This window comes from Talpa europaea (genome assembly GCF_964194135.1).
Source record: "Talpa europaea genome assembly, chromosome: 7".
Classification (NCBI taxonomy): Eukaryota; Metazoa; Chordata; class Mammalia; order Eulipotyphla; family Talpidae; genus Talpa; species Talpa europaea.
This window is the reverse complement of record NC_140074.1, coordinates 103842145-103862646: the sequence shown is the minus strand read 5'-3', so window position 1 is coordinate 103862646 and position 20502 is coordinate 103842145. Positions and strand designations below refer to the sequence as shown.

Genomic DNA, 20502 nt, shown 5'->3' with positions numbered 1-20502 from the left:
TTGCAGACCTCCTTGGGGATTCTCAAGGGTCTAAAAATGATGCTTAGGACTTTCTTGAGGACATGAACTCTGAGAAATTTATGGAATTTCTGACATTTGCAAATTGTAAGGACAAAAGTTTGAATCTCTGAATGTGTCCTAAGATCCTCTGCCTCTCTGTGAGGGACTTGTATAACAGAGTGTTTATAATTTGCAGTGCCTTCTCCATGACCCCATTCCGAGTGCTCACTCACTTCCCGTTCCACCCCCCCATCCCAGACATGGCACAGAAGTAACAAGGCTACGATGAAGTTTCCGGCTCTGACTAGATCAGACAGTGGATGGCATCTATCTTATATAATAGGTTAGACATTTGACAGCTACCCTTTTGGAAACTGTCATCCAAGACTGATTTTTTTCCCCTCTTCTATGTCTGTGGATGGGAAAAGAAATCTGATGCTTATTAGGGATATTTAAGGAATGACTTACAGGAGACTTTCTGCAATTTAACGTCTTTCTAGCCTGCTGGGACCCTCAGAGATTGACCGACTTTGCTCAGCTAAATATATCACACAATGTAACAAGCACGGGACAGAGATGCAGTGTACTTTTTATTTTTTTAATTAAACAGATAAAGTACAGACACTGGGTTTATTAGTTTTCTAAAGAGACAACTTGACTTTCAATAAAGAATTTGTTTTTAGAATGCAGGTTGGATGATTATTTTGAAAGAACTATGGTTGGACAATTATTGTAAAATAAATGACAATTATTATAAAATAAATAAGCAACAAAAGCATTTATTTCTTTTAAATAAACTTTTTCAGAGTCATGATAATTCAGTTTCTGGTTTTCATGGCATTTGAACTTTTAAAATAGTATTTCTTTCCCCACTCCTTGTAACGAATTGAACAGCATTTTGTGGGGGCGGGGCAAAGCTTATTTTAATAGTCTCTTACCTGATTTGACAAGGCCATGTTTGTCTTAAAAGCATTGTATTGTGATGGTAATTATTTTTCCTCTAGATGATAGAAAATAATTTCATGTGGTATTTAGCCTAGAAACCTTGTGGAATTTTGCTGAAGAACCCCTATCTTTTTTTTTTTTTTTTAATTGTTTAGTGAGTCTCCAAGTCCCTGTTTGTTTATTTTGTCCTGTGCTCTATCACTAGGTATGGGAGTTGAGAAGTTCACTAGGCTTCTTTCTGGGCTCCTGCCTTTGGAGCCTCCTTGTACATATGTCCCCTCATTCCTCACCCATTCACCAGCCTGAGCTAGGTTTGCTTTCAGGTGCCTCCCTCAGCCATGTCCTCCCTGGTCCCAAGCCCCCAAGGGACACTGCCTCCAGTATCTGGACCACAGCAGCTTCCATTTGGGATGGCCTTTCCCTCCCCCACTAGCCTCATGCTGACCCAAGCAGACCTGTGGTCAGATCCTCCGCTGCTGGGCCCTTTGTCTGGCACACCCCCTCCCCCGCATGCCTGGCCAACCCCCAAGCCTGCTTCCTGGGGACAGTCTGGCACCCCTGTGGCCTGAGCAGCATGGGCCTCAGTCTGGGCATCTGTGGTCTTCCTGGATGCCTCTCTTTCTCTAAAGCCCTATTGGTTTTATAATATTTCCCTAGCTGCAGAAGCTGGGAACAAAACTCAGAGAACTGAATCTTTTAAAATTGCATTCTGCCTCACTCAGATGGGTCTTGATCGATAGCACGCTTGATTAGCTTGGGCATCATGCCACAGCCGTGGCCTGCAGGAGAACGTCGGCGAGTACTAAGTTTTAAAATAGAATCTTAACGAAACTAAAAGAAAAAAAAAGTATGACATTCGTACATAGTCCACCCTTAGGATGAGGCAACAGAAGCGCGGGATGTGCCTGGGTTTGTGTTTTGCTGGGTTCTGCTGTGGAGGGGAGGCTGGATGACGCCTGACTTGGCAGGTCTGTTCGCTATGCGGAAACCCATGGCTATTTTTCCCCTGGGGAGGTGCAGTGTGGCCTCTGGGGTGTGTGCTCTGACTGACTTGTGACAACCCATCTCTCCTGTCTCTCAAGGGAAGCCATCAGCCGCATCTGCGAAGCCGCCCCTGGTGCCAAGGGAGCCTTCAAGAAGAGAAAGGTACTGCCTGGGCTGTGTCTACCTGTGTCTTCTCCCTCCTTCCTTCCTCCTCTGCCACCACTGGCATCTCAATCACCAAAATCTTTGGTTGAGGCTCAGCCTATGTTCTGGTCAGCCTATAGGGGACAAGAAGAACCAGGTAGTACTCCAGATTGCGAGTACAGGGGTTAGGAGGGCATCTGAGAACAGAGATGGGGAACCTTCTCTTTTAGAGTAGGTAGTACTTACTAGAAAGTCCTGGAATTCCTCATGGTTTTCATGATGAAAATGGTGAAAACAATGGCAATTTCTGGACTCTACCACTTGGGTACAGAATATCTGGAATGCGACCCAGGCATTTCTATTTTTAAATACTCTGATAGGAGATTCAAAAACAGTGCATGCCTGGTTAAGAAGAAGTGTTAATTAGCATACCCAAAGAGGGTAAGTTCTAATCTGAAAAGGAAGGATGGGGCAGTCAGCAGTGGACAGAGAGGCAGGAGTGGGCAGTGCCCACTCAGGTACCCAGAAAGAAGATGCCTGCCTGGAAAACACCACCTGTCAGTTCCTGTACCAAGGACATTTCTGATAGATGATGCATCAGTAAGAGCTGAGCTGTCTGGTCCATCCATGCTTCTACTGGCTCCAAGTCCATTGGATTCTAATGGAACCATCTATGTGAGGACCAGCCTGAAGGATAATCTGGCTAGAGGATTTGTGTTCTATTTCCGTCAGAGTTCTCAGGACTCCATGGGGTTGCTCTTCAGCCCCATGAGCTGGTCCCTTTCATTAGAGGATGAGTAATATGATTCTTCTGGGATGAAACATGATTCTGAGCCTGCAGAGCTACAGGTAGGCCCTGGCCAGCGACACTTTCCCCAGGTTTAATCCCCCATAGGACACATCCATATGCCAGAGGCTGCTTCTGACACTCTGCGAGGGTCCTCATCTCAGTCTGTGTACATCAGACATTTTACAATTTGATTATTGCACATTCTAGATTTTTCAGTTGCCTGTGAATACATAAGGAGGGCGGTTGGGTGAAGCAATGGGCGTGTGGGAAAGAGAAACTGCATAGAGACTGGGACAGTGTGTCCTTCAGTGAGTCAAACACTAAACAACACTGCTTGATTTCCCAGCCTCCCAGCAAAATGCTGTCCAGCATCTTGGGCAAGAGCAACCTCCAGTTTGCGGGCATGAACATCTCCCTGACCATATCCACAGCCAGCCTAAACCTGCGCACGCCAGACTCCAAACAGGTCTGTAGCTCTGTCCCCCAGGGCCACGCCCGGGAGTTTCCTGGGACCTCTCTTCCAGCTGTACTGGATCCCCGTGGAGCAAATCGTGTCACGTCTTCCCCAGTCTGCAAAGTTTGGTCACTTCCAAGGGTTGCTCACCGAATGATAGGAATTATTATGCTTATAACCTAAGTATTTACATTTAATTATAATACATATACATAATTAAAATATGATTATATATATATAATTCTGCATAAATTACTTTTTCTTGAGGATAGTGCATGAAATCACTGCTCTACTCACAATGTGTAAGGGCAGCCTATGCGTGCAGGCGCCTCTTCCTGTCCTTGTCCTCCCTGGTGTTCTCTGACACCTGGCACTTTGGCTTGGCAGCCCACATTTTCTCACCTTTGAAATGGATGACCGGTGCGGTTGACTGGCAGTGTTTTTCCATCAGTGGTTCATTATCTGGGCTTCTCGGTGTTGTGAATGTCGTGGGGCTGTGGCCTGTGACAGGCCTGCGTGGGCCGGCTCCTTGCTGACAGCGAGGCCGCGTGCAGAGTGGCTGTTAGGCAGGCCGGGCTCCTCCGAGCTGTCTGTCTTAGGTTTCTCTGAGGGTTCATTCTTTCAGCTGGAAAAGTGGGTTTCTGAGTAGCTGTCCTGGGTACCAACAGGACATTCTAAAGTCAAAGAAGGGGAAATCCTGGGGACTTTAATGGGGGGTGGCCTTCAGCCCGGGGCTCCCTTGCTGGCAGTGAGCTGGAATTCAAATGTGTCTACACAGCAGAAGACAGGCAATGAGCTGACTTGTGAATGACACACTTCTTGACTCTGGAAGTGGGTTACCAGGGAGCATGTTTACACTCACTGATTTCCATAGTTCCAGGGAGGCAGTCAGCAATGCCCACCCCTCCCCCACTTCATTTATTCCTCCAACCCCAGATGTTGAAAAAAGTTCTAGATCCTCCTCACAATACCTGAACAGTCAGCCTCACTGTTTTTATTCATTTTATATATTCAAGTTTTCCTGGATCCTGAGTAGTTTTGCAGGTGCAAACTGCTGAAGTAGGCATTTTAAAACATTTTACTTTATCTTATAATTTGGTTAGACTTTTACTTCTACTTTTACAGAAGCACCGTTAGAAAAATCCATTAGACGATAGGATTAGGGCTTTTACTCTCTCCCCACCGGCCTGAGGGGCCACTCACAGATGAACCTGGTTATATTGGGACAAAGACCAGAGTGCTGTTCCCACCCCCAAAAATTTACTTCAATGTCATTACATTGTCTTTAAAAAGATAAAAATAGCATGGAAGACGTATGTAGCTTTTTAAATTTAGGGCAGCTTCTAATTTACTCAGTGTCTATTAAATTCCAGTGTACGCTGCAGTTTATAATGCTAATGGAAATTTCCCATTTTAAAATTAACTTGGAATGTCCTCGCTGGCTCTTGAATTGATAAATTAGAAGAGTGCCCGAGATAGCACTGATTTTGAGTTTCAGATGCAGGCTTTCTAATTTCTATGCGCTTGGTACAAATGGGGTAACATGGGGGACACACACACTTTCCCCATTCTAGCTTGGGATCTATATCAAAGACCCCACATCTTTGGAATTAGAAATTGCACATCTAAAATGTTTTGGTATAGAGAGAAATGTTTGGTGAGACCTGCTTTCCTTTATAGAGTTACATGGATGTTAAGACTCCTCATCTGGCCACAGCCCATCCAGGTGCTTGCTTTGGAGCCTGGAGCAAGTGACTCCTCCTCTGGGTCTCAGGCTGCTCATCTGTAAAATGGGATCAAGGTAGTTCCTACATACATCACAGCCTGTTGTGACATTCTAGTGTGCCAATTCTGGCAATGCAGCTAGATGGACTGGTGACACACGGCTGAGCCCAATAAAGGCTGTATGTTTTTGTTTCTTTCATAACTGCTAGTTTCAGATGGGTACCTCTTTGACCAATTTTCAGGAAACCTTGTTGATTTGTATGTCTGCCAGCAAACAGTTGGTTTTCCAACACATGGTGTAGTAATAACAACACCTCCCTTCTTGTTTGTGTCCGGCAGATTATAGCAAATCACCACATGCAATCCATATCCTTCGCCTCGGGGGGAGACCCGGTAAGTCCTTGAGTTGTTTGCTTTTTCTTTGTCTTGAATTTCTGAGATGGGTCCTGCTTCAAAAATGCTTCTTAAAACACTACAAAGAAAGTAAATTATGATGCCAACTACAGTATTTCCCCCCTGATTTCATAAATTGCTTCTGGGTATCATTTTGTTAGGAGTAACCCAGAACAAGGTGCCCACCATCCTTCAAGCCTTGGTAATGAGTGTCTTCCTAGTTTTCCAGAGCTACCAGGTATTCTCATCTCCCAACTCTTTGCCTACCCTGCTTGGTTCCTCTTTTTCAGTGGTACCTCTGTTAGGTAGGCCCTTCATCTTTATATTTTAAGTCAACTCAAAGGCTGAGAATTTACTTAGTCTGGTTTATTCATAAGTATTTAAAGTTGGCATTTTTTCCCTCCAAATTTAGCTCTGTAATCTTTTAATGGCTTGCTTTGCAAACAGAGAAGGAGCTGCAGAGAGAAGGAGAGAATGGAGAACAGAATGGGAATATTCTATAGAAGGTGGGCTGACCAGGGAATTTGCTGCCCTGGTTGGTTGGGAATGCTACATCATGATGATATGGTTCAGTTTCAGTGTTCAGGAATGCAGGACCCAGAACCCATGCCTCTGCTGGCAGGGCCAGGGCCCGCTTGCTGTTGGCAATCTGAGCCTTTGAAAAAACTGAAGCAGGAAGCCAGTGTCCAGGGAACAAGGTACAAAGGGAATTGGCAAGAAAATGATATCAGCCCTTTGCAGCAGTGAGTGGGAGAAAAAACTCACCCTGAGAATGTTGTCATATTATTTTTTCTTAGTCTGGGTAGTTTTCACCAGTCCAGGGAAAAATTTAAAAATTAGGACAACAGAGTTTGTTTTTCTTAGAGTCAAATTTACTCACAAAACCTGTTCTATATCCTAGGAAGATGTCCTTTTGTGTTAAGGACACAAAAATGCCACCTCTAAGTCACTGTTCTTTTATTGTAAAGGCATTTTACAATAAAAGAACAGTGACTTAGAGGTGGCATTTTCTAATTATTGTCTTCCAATCAAACCCACCCAATCTAGAGATTGTATCTGTGGAAGAGGCACATTCCCTGTTTGCACCCCACTCCCTTTGCCTATATCTCTATCTATCTGCAACTGCTAACCGCCTGCCCAGATCTGGGATCCCCAGCCCTCCTTGTTCTCAGGGCTATTATCTCAGTGCCCAGAGTTCTTTCTCATCTAGCAAAACTGTATAGTCAGACAGGAGGCCTCCCACTAAGGGCAAAAGTCCTGGCATGTGGAACATACTGGGAAACCAGTATCTGCTGCAAACATCAGGCAGATAGATATTCGAATAGAAATAATGTGCTTTGACTAGCTGGAACAATGGAGCCCTCTAGGCAATAGTTCCTGGTCACTCCACCCTAGCTTATATCCTGGGATGCATCCCCCACAAATCTACACACCCTGCATACTTGCCCCACCTTTGTACTAATAAATGCAAAGCTACCTTTGACTTCAGGCTGCACATTACTTCCAGTGTAGCCACTCTAGGCTTCTCATTGCTCCACATGGACTTTGAGTAATCTCTCTCATCCTGTGACGCTCCCAAAGCTGCTGCTCTGTGAGGCGACAGGAACCATAGTTTCTTAAATTTGGAAGGTAACCCAATGTGAAAAAATAAAAGGCAGCAGCAGTGCACACTTACATCAAGAGCTTGCCTCAAACCTCACCTGAAGGATGGAGCTAGGAATGGGGAGAGAGACCTGGAAAGTGGAAAGGCAAAGCACAGCACACTGGTTGGTGTTTGGAATTATTTTATCCTCCAAGATGTCCACAGGACAGTGAACTGCTTCTGTACAGAAAATGTCATGTTGCCAGGGGATAGGAAAGCTGGTTACTTTCCATTTTAACCAATCCAAGTGAATTCACATTATGTATGAGTTCCCAACTGGTCTGTAACCAATTCCAAACTAGTTTATTACCATTATGATTAATAGATGTTTTAAATAAAACCAATACCAAGTTCTATTTGTTGTTTTGCTACAAGTATATATGTCACTTAGAGAGTTGTGCCTCAGTTTACCAGGTAAGAAAATGCTATTTTGAAATGTCAAGGCACATTGAAAACACTGTTAATCCCTTAACAAAAACCACAACACTGACCATGGCCTATTATTATTAGTGGGGTTACATGATCACCCAAAGAATGCCAGAATCTTGGTCAGGCTCAGAAAGTCAGGGAGATAGAAAAGAGTCAGATACGTACAGAAGAGACCCTGTCTTTGGAACTTAGACGTTCGCTGTGAGGCTGCGTGATGTGAGGAACACGGTTCTGAACAACAGTAACTCTGCCACTGTGCCTGAGAGGGCTAGTGTTGGCTTCTGAGGGGCTGTCTGAGTGATGGTGACACATCACGTCTGTTTCTGGCCTCGCTTGGAGCCACAGCAATTTCTCAGGCTAGAGTCACAGCTTGAAAAAGAATTTCCTTGTCTATGCTACTGGTATTGATGCAAATTCATCCTGTTACTCAAATACATTCGCAAATGAACTATGTACAGGCTTCTTGTGTTTGTGCTTTTTATTGAACTGTGAGCCCTAATCACATTTTGAAGTTAAACACTAGTAAACACAGAAAGGCAGGAACTTTCCAAGCGACATGGTTACTAGGATGGATCAAGTTTTGCTGAACGGAAGCTCTGCTCCTAGTGGGACTGTGGGATTGGCCGCCATGGTGTGGAGTCTTCCAAGCTCAGGATCTCCACTGCCCTGGGCACCAGACAGTTCTTTCACAGAGCTCTGCTTTTCAAGTCCACGCTTCCATCATACATCATCGTGCACAAATGTGACATTAATTTGCTTCACGTGAGCCAAAGGCATCTGGTCTGACTGTTCTTTTCTCATTCTTTAAAAGCTGCCACCCATAATGCTGAAAACCCAACTGCCAATCTTGGCACAGAGATTGCATGACACAGCAGTGGTTCAGATGATCCTGGAGATTCTCGCATTAATTTTATGATTATCATGGAAACGAAGACACAAAATTAAAAAGAAATTCTGGTGACATCTCAGATATTGGAGAACATGCCTGCCCAACTCAAGTGTTCCATGTATCTCAGTTTCAGAATCACTAGTATTCCCTAAGAACCCTCTGATATTAGCATCTCCTAAAACCAGAAAGTGTCTGTAATTACAAGTCACTATCCAGATTTTTGCCAATACCTTCAGAGTTTAACTAGATTTTTCCTTGACAGAAATGACCAGAAGCCCAGGCCATTGATTGGTTTGACTGTCTCCCACTCTCCTTCCAGAGTTAGCCTGTAAATGAGCCAGTGGACAGTGGCTGAGCAGGAAGAGAAAGCAGCTTAGCTGGGCTGCATTCTGCAGAATGGCGGCAGGGAACACCCCTCCTGTCGAGAGAGTTGCTGAAAGTGCCTTTCCTCCCCGATTTCCTGGGTGCTTGTGAGTTCGGGGCTGATGTTCAGAAAGGGCCTGGCACCCCACACAGTCCTCATTCATTCTGCCTTTTCCCTTTGTTTTTCTGGAGCACAGTAGAGAGAGGAGGGGTCTTTCTATTGCCCAAAGTGAGTAGCAGTGAAAGAACTTGGTGGAGAATCTTTCAGATATTGAACACAATGGCCTTGGAACTTTTGTATCAAAGCAGTAACTCTTGGGAAAGAGCTGTCACTGCAGAGATCTTGACCAATTGCCCCCCTGAGCTGTTTTTGAATGTTAGAAATGTCAACTTTTCAGGGAAGTCTTCCCACTTTCAAGAATTAAGAGAATTATTGGCTCCTCTGATGGCTTTGATACAGAAATGCACGTGCTTGCTGGACCCATATGAGGTCACGGTCTTCCCCCAGCATTGATCAGATGGGAGGCCGGCAGGGACACGCAGACCTGACACATGCGGTGACACTTCTACATGGATCCCATGGTCCTGAGACACCTGTTTTTATTTAGATGAAACTTTTATTTCTGTTTATAAAGTTGTGACTGCTCATTGCAGAAACAGGAAAACACAGAAAGAATCATGTTAATCATGTCACCAAAAGATGGTATGATTATTATTTGGAAATAGTTTTTAACTTATTTTTTAGCAAAAATTAGTCAAGTTTTTAGCTAGTGGAGGAAAGTTGGCAAAGATGCTTGCGAGGCAGTGGATGCAGGGGTCAAATGAATTTAAACAGTTCAAGGGGAGAAACAGCAAGACCTCCCCCTTTAACATTTTGTAGCAACTTAAAAGGATTAAATCACAATTTCTGTCCAGGAAGCAAAGAACTCTTCTATCCCATCCACCCATGAGGGGTGTTTGTAGCCAACCTTGGACCAGCGAGTCTGAAGTTCCGCCAAGTGGCCCTAGACCAGTGGCAGTGTCTCCTGGAAGCTGGTCAAAATGCACATTTTGCGTCATTGGAGTGGGGCTCAGCAATTTGTTTTAACCAGCTCTGAAGACATCCTGAGGCCAGCTCAAATGTGAGGGTTGCTATGTAGACAGAGCTGCCCACAGGGTTTTCAATCCTGGTTCTTGTTAGAGAGAGAGCTTTTGAATGTCCCAGATGCTTAGGCTCCATGTTCAATCCCGGTCAGTCAGATTATCTGGGAGTTAGGATGCAGGCGGCGGAGTTTCAAGCTCCTGAGTAACCCAGTGGGCAGAGGACGCTTGCCTTCAGGTCCTGGCTGCTCAGAGGATGGATGGACGGAAGCGCCAGTGCCATGGGCCAGCTGACTGTAGATGAGAAACATCAGGCCTGATCGGACCTGCTGTCTCAGCACTTGTGTTTCATAGCAAGCCCTTGACTCCTGCCCACTGCACAGCTTGAGAAACTTGATTCGGGGGACTGGCGTTGGGCATATTGCACTGTGTCCGTCTGTGCTATTGTTTGTGATAGTGACACACACACCTCATTTTTCTTTGGCAGGACACAACAGACTATGTTGCATATGTAGCCAAGGACCCTGTTAATCGCAGAGGTAAGCAATGTTTGACCCTTGTCACCTCTTGTCTGTACATAGTTGGCTAAATATTACTACTGGATACCCCTCATTTCCTCAACCCCTTCACCAAAGTGAGCATGTGTCATGTCTTACTGGTAACCATGATTGAGGTGTGCAGCAGTTAAGGGTGGCACACACCTGGCCAGTTAGGAGACACTGGGCGACTGTAGTGCAAACACACACATGCCCTGCTACACCTGCTATAGTTTGGGCAACCTGATTTGGATCCTGCAGCCCCACTCACATTCTGGATATATAGCCCCTTGACACATGGAAGTTTTCAAAAAACTTCCTGTCCTTCTGCCTGAATCCAGCTCCTTATTGCATCCACTGCCGACTAAGCCACCCCAAGCTCATGCCATGTTTCCTTATACCCCCAAAGCTGCTGGGGCCTCCAACACAGATTAGGTCGGGGACTAGAGGCATAGACCCTTCCTCCACACCTACCACCCCATTTCTTTGATCATTTATAAAATAAAAGCTCCAACCCCAGGATGCTAAGAAGGGTGGGTGCAAACGTGGGGTGCATTGCCCCTGAATTCCAGTCAGATTAACTGATTCATGAGCTGGCTCTGCTGAGATCTTTTCTCTGCGAGGGCCCAGAAAGATGTTCTTTTTTAATGTTGGTGTGATCCTGTCTCTGCTCATTCACATCATCGCCACATCCACAGGACCCTGTGTGTGCTCACCCCTACTCTGTTACCATTTCTCATCTCCTATGACACCCCTATCTTCCCCTCTGACTCCACTGACCTCTGACTTGGGCAAGCATGTGCCTCAGGGTTTTGTACCAGCTGGGACCCCTACTTGGTGCATTCTCGCCCCAGATCTTCCCTTGGTTTGTTCTCTGAATTCCTTGAGGCTTCTTCTCCAATGTCAGCTTCTAGATGGCCTTGCCTGGTCATCCTTATCACTCTATACTCATCATCCTCTGTTGTCCCCTTTATTGTACATTTTTATCTTCATGGTTGTATGTAACAGACATGTTTTATCGTGTCCTCATGACTGCTGTAACTAATTACCACAAACTTTGTGGCTTACAAAAGAGATAACAACCAAATGGTATGCTGTCATTAACCAGAGTTCAAAGCCCCTGGGTCTTAACAACAGGTGCAAGAACCTGGGTAATTCTTCTTATTCAAAAGCCAAAGAGAACAAATTCTAGCTGTGACCCTGTCTCAACTTAAGTCCTCTCAAAGTGCTACATTTATTGTTCTACCACAACTTGAAGTCAAAGCTTACATCAGATTGTTTGAGATGTTTTGACTGAGGAATTGGCTTAAGGAAAGGGTCACTATGGATTCCCACCACCCATCTTGGAACTTACAACATCTTAGGCAGCTTGTACCCAGGTCCTCATTGGAAGTGAGTTTTTGGTTCTCTCTTGCCCTGGTTTCTTCCTAACTGCCATCCCTTCTGGCACAAATGCCCTGGTTAGCAGAGCAGTCTATCAAATAACAGACACCTAAAGATCCTGGGTAAAAAAACCTAGGATTATACCCAGCGACTTGTAAACTTGGTATAAAGCCAATTTATTGAGACAAGAAAAGGAAACTCCTTATCACATAATCTATACAAACGAAAAATGAAGAGACAGAAGACCATACCACAGATGTTGTAACAAAAAACCTAGAGAAAGATCTCAATCCTATAGAACTACAAAATCTGCCTGATGAGTTTAAGTTAACAGTTAGAACCATGCTTTGAATTTAGAAAAAAAAAAAAAAAGATCAGAAACTGGAACACAGTAAGAGAGAAAACATGACATTGCTACAAATAGAATTAATGGAGCTAAAAAAATGTTATAACTAAATTAAAAAATATGATCGAGGGTGAAAGGTTCGGCGCGGTAAAGACAAGGAGAGCCAGGCTACATTTCTCAAAGGGAGGGAAAGTTTATTGCGCCCCGGATGGACCTCACGCACCCAAGGCGGGGGTCAGTGAAGCCGCGCACGTTGTTAGGGGGAAGCAGGGTTTTATAGGGTGAGGAGAGGTCAGGTGGGTAGTTGGGCTCGTATGGCGGGAAAAGTTTGTGGGGCAGGTAGAGGTTCTTTGTCTGAGATGAGACTCGTAGGGGGAGGGGGGAGGCTCATTGTCTGAGTCCTCCAGGCAGGTATCCGCATTCCTGCCCCCCAGGTGGGCTTCCTGGTTGGCTTCTGCATTCCGGCCCCCTGCATGGACCTTTCAGAGGACCCCAACAGTAGACAAATACAAGCAATGGAGAGAATCAGAGAACTTGAATGCACAGTGGCAGAGAAAACACAAATAGAACAATAAAATTAAAAAAAAATAAAACACAGTATAAGAACTCTTTGGGATAATGTAAAGCAAAATGATACCATATCACAGGGGGCCCAGAAGGATGCTAGAAAGAACTCAATATAAACAAACAATCACTGAAAATTTTAGCTCAAGAAGCCAGATATCCTGATCTGTGAGGTCCAAAGAGTCCCCCCCAAAATAATACCAGAACTGTGCACTCCAGGACACATAATTGAACTGTTGTGAAGGGGAACAGAACCTACCTCAGCACCCTTGCCACCATAAAGCAGTCACAGATTGCTCCAGGCCTCTGAGGGCCCCTGCTCTGACTGACACCCCTAACTTATATCACACTTTAGCAAAACATGCTTTTCTGAGAACCTACATGAGTGTCCAGTCTCAAAGTAGGCAAGGTGCAGGGAGCTGTGGGATGGTCACACTCATTAATGAGGTTGCTTTAGACTCATCTTTGTCAGGAAGGGTTCCTTGCAGGGGACCTGGGAAGTGTCAGTGTCTGTCTCTAACGGGCCCATGTCCCTTGCTCTCAAAGCTTGTCACATTCTGGAATGCTGTGATGGGTTGGCCCAGGACGTCATTGGCTCCATCGGGCAAGCCTTCGAGCTCCGGTTTAAGCAATACCTGCAGTGTCCTTCCAAGATTCCTGCTCTCCATGACCGGTGAGTGGCACAGTGCCCTTTCTGTGTTTTACTACCTTCCTTACACTCAGAAGGAGAAAACCACAAACTGCCACCCCAGGTGAGCTCTTGATAGATGCCATGAGATGCACTGGGCTTACTGAGCTTTCTGGGCTTGGAGACGCCTGGCCTGTGCTAGCCCAGTGTTTTCTGGGCTTGGGGATGCCTGGCCAATGCTGGCCTGGGGCTCAAGAAACGGACATTGGTAGGCAACATGTGGGCAATGAGCTGAATGTTCAGAAAAGCATTTTCTTGAAACTATAGTGATAGTAGCCAAGGTTACACAAAACATTGTAATATGTGCTCGTTCTGGCTCCTCTGTGCACGTGATAAATCCACATGTCGCCTCCTCGGGTCTGCATCATGCAGGTCACGCACTTCCCAATGTCCTTGCCATCGTGGTCAGCCCAAGCCTGACTCAGAGCCTCCCTCGGTGAGGTCCTGTACTCGGGGCAGCAGTGACCCTTCTGATGTGCTGGTCTCTGTGGCCTCAGAGCTCATAGCCTTTTCTGTGGTCCTGAATAATTCTAATCTGATCTGCATCTCAGAGATTTTTTCTGTAAGATAGGAATAAGTGTGGCTGGGCAGTTTTAAATGTTAGGCGAAATAGTAAATAAGAACAAGATTTATAAACCATTTAGTTTATTACAAAAATGTTCAGGGTCTACCATTGAGTTTCCTAAGGGCATTAAGAATATTTCATGTAGCATCAAGCATTAAAAAGGAAGTAGAACAGGTCTCCTGCCTGCCTATGACTATGCAGGTGCCTCTACTTTTCTCCTTTTCCTAATAAACCTATCTTTTTAAAATGCAAAAAAAATTAAATTAAATTGAAAGGAAATAAAATGGGCATATTTAGTATTCAGTACTTTATCCTTGATAGAATTTGCATAAGAAAAGCTTGCTATCTTAGTATATTTACTGTGAATAAAACTTTAGTTCTCCTAAATTTACATTTCCCTTTTCCCTTTTTCCCCAACCTCTAGAGTCACATTCTGTGACTTAGTCCAGAAGCAATATCTGCTGTTGCCTTCATTAGTGTGGAGGTTTCTGTCATCTCTTGGAAATTTTCACCTGTCTTGAAAGAGACTTTATTTTTTGTCTTTGTTTGCTGAGAAATTTGAGTTTATCCTACTTGGGGCTTTTTTTTTTTTTTTTTTTTTTTTTTTGAGAGTCTTGGTTGTAATCAGTGCTTTTCATTAATTTTGGGAAGTTTTTGGTCATTGTGTTATAGAGCAACCCCGATATTAAACGGGTTCCTGGCTGTGGGTCCTCACCCGCGCGCTTTAAAGGGACTTACGAATACTCTACTACGGACACACGCAAAAGGGTTAATAAAAAGTTTATTTACAAGAGAAAAGGAAATAAGGAAAATGTACAACTCAGGGAGAAAATAGGGAAATAAAGTCTTTAATGCGTCCTACCCGATCCGACGACCTGGAAACCCAAAGTCACTCTCAGAGCTGACCGGACGCTGCGAGCTGGCTAAGAGCCCAAAAATGGAGAGCCCCCCAAAGCCCACGTGTCTGCCTTTTGTATCCACCTGGCTGCTTAACCCCACCCTCAGGTCCCAGCCACCTTCCCTTTGGTGGTGATGGGATTTGGAGTTCCCAGTGTCTTTGGCTTTGGCCTGGGGTGGGGGTGGAGTCCACAAAGCCTATATGGAATTTGCTTTGGGACATCCTTTTCCCCCAACAATTGTTTTTTCAAAAGATCTTCTGCCGCTTTCTGTCTCTCCTTTCCTACTCTTCTGCCATCATGGGTTGATCGGTTTCCTTAATGGCATCCCAGAGGTCTCTAGGCTGTTCGTTTTTTCTAAATTCTGTTTTTCTTTCTTTATTCATTGTGCTTTCTTCTGCCTGTGGAAACCTGATGTTGAGCCCCTCTAAAGAATTTCTTATTTCAGTTGTTACAGTTTTCAACTTTAGAATACCTAATTGGTTATTTAAAAATTATTTCTGTCTCTATATTGATATTCCCTACTTGGTTAGACAACATTCCTTGGTGTTTAGTTTTCTGCATGTGTGTTTTTTTTTTTAATTCTCAGAACATATTTAAAGTAACTGATTTAAAATTTTTGTCTAGTTAGCCCAAAATGTGAGTTTCCCTGGGGGCAGTTTCATTGATGGTGTTTTTCTTATGTTACCATACGCTCTTGGCTTTTGCATGTTTCACTTTTTTTGTTGTCGTTGCATGCTTCATATTTTTTTGTTGAAATTGAAAGGTTTAAATAATATAATGTGCCAAATTAGATTTCTCTTCTCCTCGGGTTGTGACTGCTTGTTTTAATGAGTTCTCTAAACTAACACCGTAAAGTCTGTATTTCTCGTCATATATGGCTACTGACGACTCTGTGTAGTTCACTTATTAGTTAACATTATGGAGGTTTCATTAAATGCCTGGGAATGTTCATTCTCCCAGTCTTTGCTGAGAGGCTGTGTTTCTGTCTTGGGCACACCTTGCTAAGTCTCCATTTCCTGCTTGTACAGGTTATAAGGTCAGCCAGAGAGGAGAACTAGGAACTCTTCACCCCTTGCCTGAGCAGGCACACAGCCCTATACATGCACACTACCCTATCATACATGTGACCTTGTAGATTTCTAGAAGTTTGTAGAAGCTTATTAAAGTCCCTATGGACATCTCATTTCCTATCTTGTCTTTTTAAGCTTTCTGATTAGGCTGCTCTTTGACCCAAATGTTATCCACTGCCTCAGGGAGCTGTGATGTTAAAACAGTTGCCTCTAATTTTTTTTTTACAAAAGTCCTGTGGAAGAGGCTTATTCCCCTCTAGGCAAGTGCTATATCACATGAAACAAAGATGGCCCTGGGGGTAGGGCCTTCTAGAGAATGTCCAGATGGTCCATAGACTAACAGTTCTCAGAGATGGGACTTCCAAGGTTCCTCAATGTTGTGCTGCACCCTTCCCTGACTGTCCAGCTGCTGGTGATCCCTGCATATGCTCTGTTGGTTTTCAAGGCTACTATGAAGATCAGAAGGTAAAATGGCAAGATAAAATGCCACAAAAGTGCTATTCTTACAGCTATTTTTTTGTTCTGTTTTTAATAAATACTCCCTCATTGCTGCAAACATCTGGTTAATTTCCAGGTTTATGAAAAGTTAATTGTGGGAAAAAATTTTTTTTTGTTAGCTCTCCTGTTGCTTTTGAGGAGAGAGTTTTCAGAGCTCCTTAATTTGTCATTTCCTCTATTACCACTAAATCTCCATTTATTAGTTGATTTTGTGTTGGATAAATTTCATGATTTAGGAAATGTGTGTCTGTGTCTAGGGATCTAGTTATTTTTAAATATAAATTCTTTCTTTCCTAATTAAAATGTACTTTTAAAAAAGTCCTTTCCTGTTTCAGATATGACTGGAATTTCCCAAAGAGTAGAGCTATAAATAAGGCAGACATATTTGACTAAACCCTCATTTGCTTTCCACACATGCCTGAGACCTAGATGCTTGAGGGGTGATAATAGACATTAGAATTGTTGGTTTTGATTGCAAGCTGAAAATCCTGGCCCCCTGAAAATCCTGATTTAACAGAATGCAGAGTCTGGATGAGCCGTGGACAGAAGAGGAGGGAGAGAACTCGGATCGCCCATATTATAACAGCATTCCAAGTAAGACACCCCCTCCAGGGGGGTTTGTGGATGCCCGACTGAAAGCCAGACCCCAGGCTCCTGACACAGCCCAGGTAAACTTACTCATTCCTCCTTGGATGGTGGTTAACTGAACTTTATTTTCAGGCTGGTATTTCAGATAATCTTTGTCCGAATAACTCACAAACTTTCTCCCCTTGGATTTCACAAAGGAGAAAATTAGGGGAGCCTCTTGTTTCCACATCACATGTTATTAGTCAAAGTCTTGGAATGAAATTGTGATTCCTGAGGTTTGAGTCTGAGGTTCCTCTCTCCATCCTAGGAAACATCCTATTAAACTGTGATCTTAATCAGGAGGAGAGAGAGACTGAGGCTTTTTAAATGCTTTGGTGTCTCTGAAAAGAGAGTGGCTATAAGTTTTTAAAATGGTGAGAATTTTGTAAGTTTTTCTATTTAACTCATTTCTCTGATTTTCTCTCCAACTCAAAATACTACTGTGGCAATTTTCTCTAGAGTTATTATATCCATTTAATGTCTACCTTACTGAGTGACAATAGCACCAATAAATGTGGCAAAATAGCATTGAAATCCAGTGTCCACACCTCTGACACAGAATCAACTGTGGGGGCTTGCCTGGGCATGAATGGTGATATGAGGGTGTATGGGGGCATGTTCTGACTCGTAGGGCTTCTCCAGCTGGAATTTCTTTTTGGTCATTTGAGTGTTGCAGCTGCATGTGGAGGAGCTCAATTTATGGCCACACATAGGGAGGGTTGTGAAGTAGTGAAAAGAACAGGGAGTGTGCATTCTTGATGAGATGCAGCCTCTTCACACCCACACAAGCTTATTTCCCAAATGTTCACACCCATTGTGCTGCATGAAGGGAAATCTGGGTGTGATCAGGAGTGCAGTGACCTCTCTACACTACCGCAGCTCTCAAAGATGAGGACATGAGAACAGAGTGATTTTTTTCCCCTTTATGTGTTAACATGTGCTTATAGTTTGCAGGAAAAGAGCAAACTTACTACCAGGGACGACACTTCGGAGACCCGTTTGGTGAAGACTGGCAGCAAACACCTGTCAGGCAAGGTGAGAGATGTGGGGAGGCTGGTAAGAAACGAAAAATAGGAAAGTAAAGTGCTCCCCTCCCTGTGGGTCATCTCCTGGGGAGTGGTGGCGTATCCACAGAAATACCTGCTGTCTGTGGGGCTGCAGGTCCCCACATGATTGTAGAGATGAAATAAAGGGCTGTCTGGGATGTCAATGGTCTTCCTGAGATGATGCTGCCAGGTGCAAGGACTGGCTTGCTCTCCTCAGCAGCCCCTGTGGTCATGCCCCTGGAGACGGTCCAGCTCCCTCCACTGGAGGGATTGCTGGCCAGGGGTGCTGCCCAGGCAGTGACCTCCCAGAGATGCCTCCATCCATTTCAATCTGGAGTTGGTTGGGAATCTCTGAAGTGTTTTCTATGCTACCCCTAAGTGTCCACCTGAAGGGGCTGAGCCCCTATGTCCTCCAATATAGTAACTAGTAGTTCTCCCTCCCTGCCTCACTCACCCAGGAATAAATGTGACACCCTCTTCAGGCAGAGATGGCCCCAGGGATACAACCCCTGTAGCGCCTGGGCACTTGGGGAGGATGCTCATAGTTTATCAAAGTATTCATGTGTACCTGCGTCCCATGTGAGAAATAGAGCAGACATGACTTAGAACTAAATGCTAACTGCTAACCAAGGCTTTACCCTCTAGACAGTTATTTCTACCCCCCCCACACACACATACACACACTTGAAAGTTCCGTATAATTTTAAACTCGTTCTCTCCTGAAACATTTCTATAAATCTTCCAATACCTCTAGGGCCTGGACTACTAACTCTACAGGGTCTGAAGGAGATGGAGCAACGAGTTAGTTTAATGACTGGAGATCTAATTTATGCTTATCTGTATATACATTTAAACATTTATTGCTTTAACATTAGGGTTTTTCCCTTCACTACAGTGATTTGTGCCAGGAAACAAATAACAATGCATTTGAAAATTTCCTCCTTGTGGAGTTTCCTGGCTTGCCTCCCCCAGCCAGAAGACCACCAAGGCTACCCACTCAGTGAAACAAATCCTACAGAACTCCCACACGGCATGGCCTCAGAATAGGACAAAGTGGCATGACTTTGCCAGGGACACTTTTTCACTATGTTTTCACTTCTGTTCTATATATGTTTAAAATTTATTTATATACAGGGATACATAGACATAAGATAACTGCTGTAGACTAAAAGAGACATTATTTCCATTAGATACTTAATTTTCTGAAAAATTATTCATCAGGCTTATTTTTAAATTTTCATGTATTGACGTTCTCTGGTTGGATCAAAAAAGGACAATGGGAGAAACTCACCAGGGCAAACATGGTTCTAGCTTGGAACTGGAGACTCGCCACTCTCAATACATTTCAAGGTCTTATTTGAAAGCATTAAGTTCCCTTTTCTGTACAACAAGTAAGTTGTACCGAATGTCCTTGCTGCTTTGTCAGCAGTGAATCCCCCTAAATGGAATTGATCTCAGGTGTCCGTGAGGGGCTACGTCTCCCTTCCTGACTCAGTACCTGCCATTGTCTGCTGTGGGGAAAGGCCAGCATCAGGAAATTATTCATTGGCTATTTCATCTTCTCCTTTAAAAAAATTAGCTTGCAAAGTTCCTTTGCAGACTGACTTGCTGGAACACACAAAGCTGAGAAACGCAGACAGTCTGCACTCACCAGGACACGGGAGCCAGGAGCAGCCCGGGCAGCAGCCAGCTTAGGAGTAGGAGTGGCCTAGGTGCTGGACTCTGCAGAAGCTGCTGCCCTGCAAAGGGATGTTAGCAGGATACTTACAGGCTGGAGACAGTAGTGTGCCTGCCTGAAGCTGTTCCCCACAGCCTGTGGGGAACACATCTTTAAAATTCCCAAGTGGGGCCCCCATGGAGGCTCACAGCGTTAAGTCTCAGCACTATGAAGCAATCCTCAGCTACTGCAGCACAAGTTCAATCCGTAGCCAGGGAGCTGGCCTCTCCTGTCTCACCCCTCAGCAGTGTATTTCAGTCAATCTGCTTCTTCTGCTCCCCACTCTGTCTCTGGTGAATCCTCTCACCCCCCACACCTCTGGCCTGCACCCCAACTCTTGTATGCATAAATAAATCTTTTAAAAAATAAATAAGTAAATAAATATATATAAAAAATAAAATCCCCTAGTGGACTCTTTCTAGATTGAGAAGCTTCAGCACTGCAATGCCCTCAGGGTGTGAAAGGAAACCTCTTTCCAGAGATGTGAAGGTCAAAGGGTGATCTTGAGAATATGTCCACATGTGTGAGAAACAGGCTATCACAGAAGAATCACATAGTGACCCACATACGTGTTCTCCGGCAAGTCCTCAGTCACCTCAGTGACAACAGCAGGGACACCACCCCCAGCTCAGCCAGGCCAGCGAGAAAGTCCCAGGAGATACAGGCCACTCCATTTTATTAGGAGAGTATCTCAGTTCATCATGAAGTAACTTTATAAAACAGCC

At 44.3% G+C, this 20502-nt stretch overlaps 1 protein-coding gene across 1 annotated transcript in view; it reads left to right on the top strand.

Annotated features, from left to right (window-relative positions):
* SHC3 (SHC adaptor protein 3) overlaps positions 1-20502 on the top strand; it is a gene marked incomplete at its 3' end in the record, with an annotated part of 120053 nt that overhangs the window by 70851 nt on the left and 28700 nt on the right. Inside the window, exons 3-9 of the mRNA XM_084237942.1 lie at positions 2028-2091; positions 3210-3329; positions 5382-5435; positions 10326-10377; positions 13214-13340; positions 16905-17055; positions 17962-18049. Coding sequence (XP_084094068.1) covers positions 2028-2091; positions 3210-3329; positions 5382-5435; positions 10326-10377; positions 13214-13340; positions 16905-17055; positions 17962-18049 — 656 coding nt within the window. The remainder of the gene's footprint in view (positions 1-2027; positions 2092-3209; positions 3330-5381; positions 5436-10325; positions 10378-13213; positions 13341-16904; positions 17056-17961; positions 18050-20502) is intronic.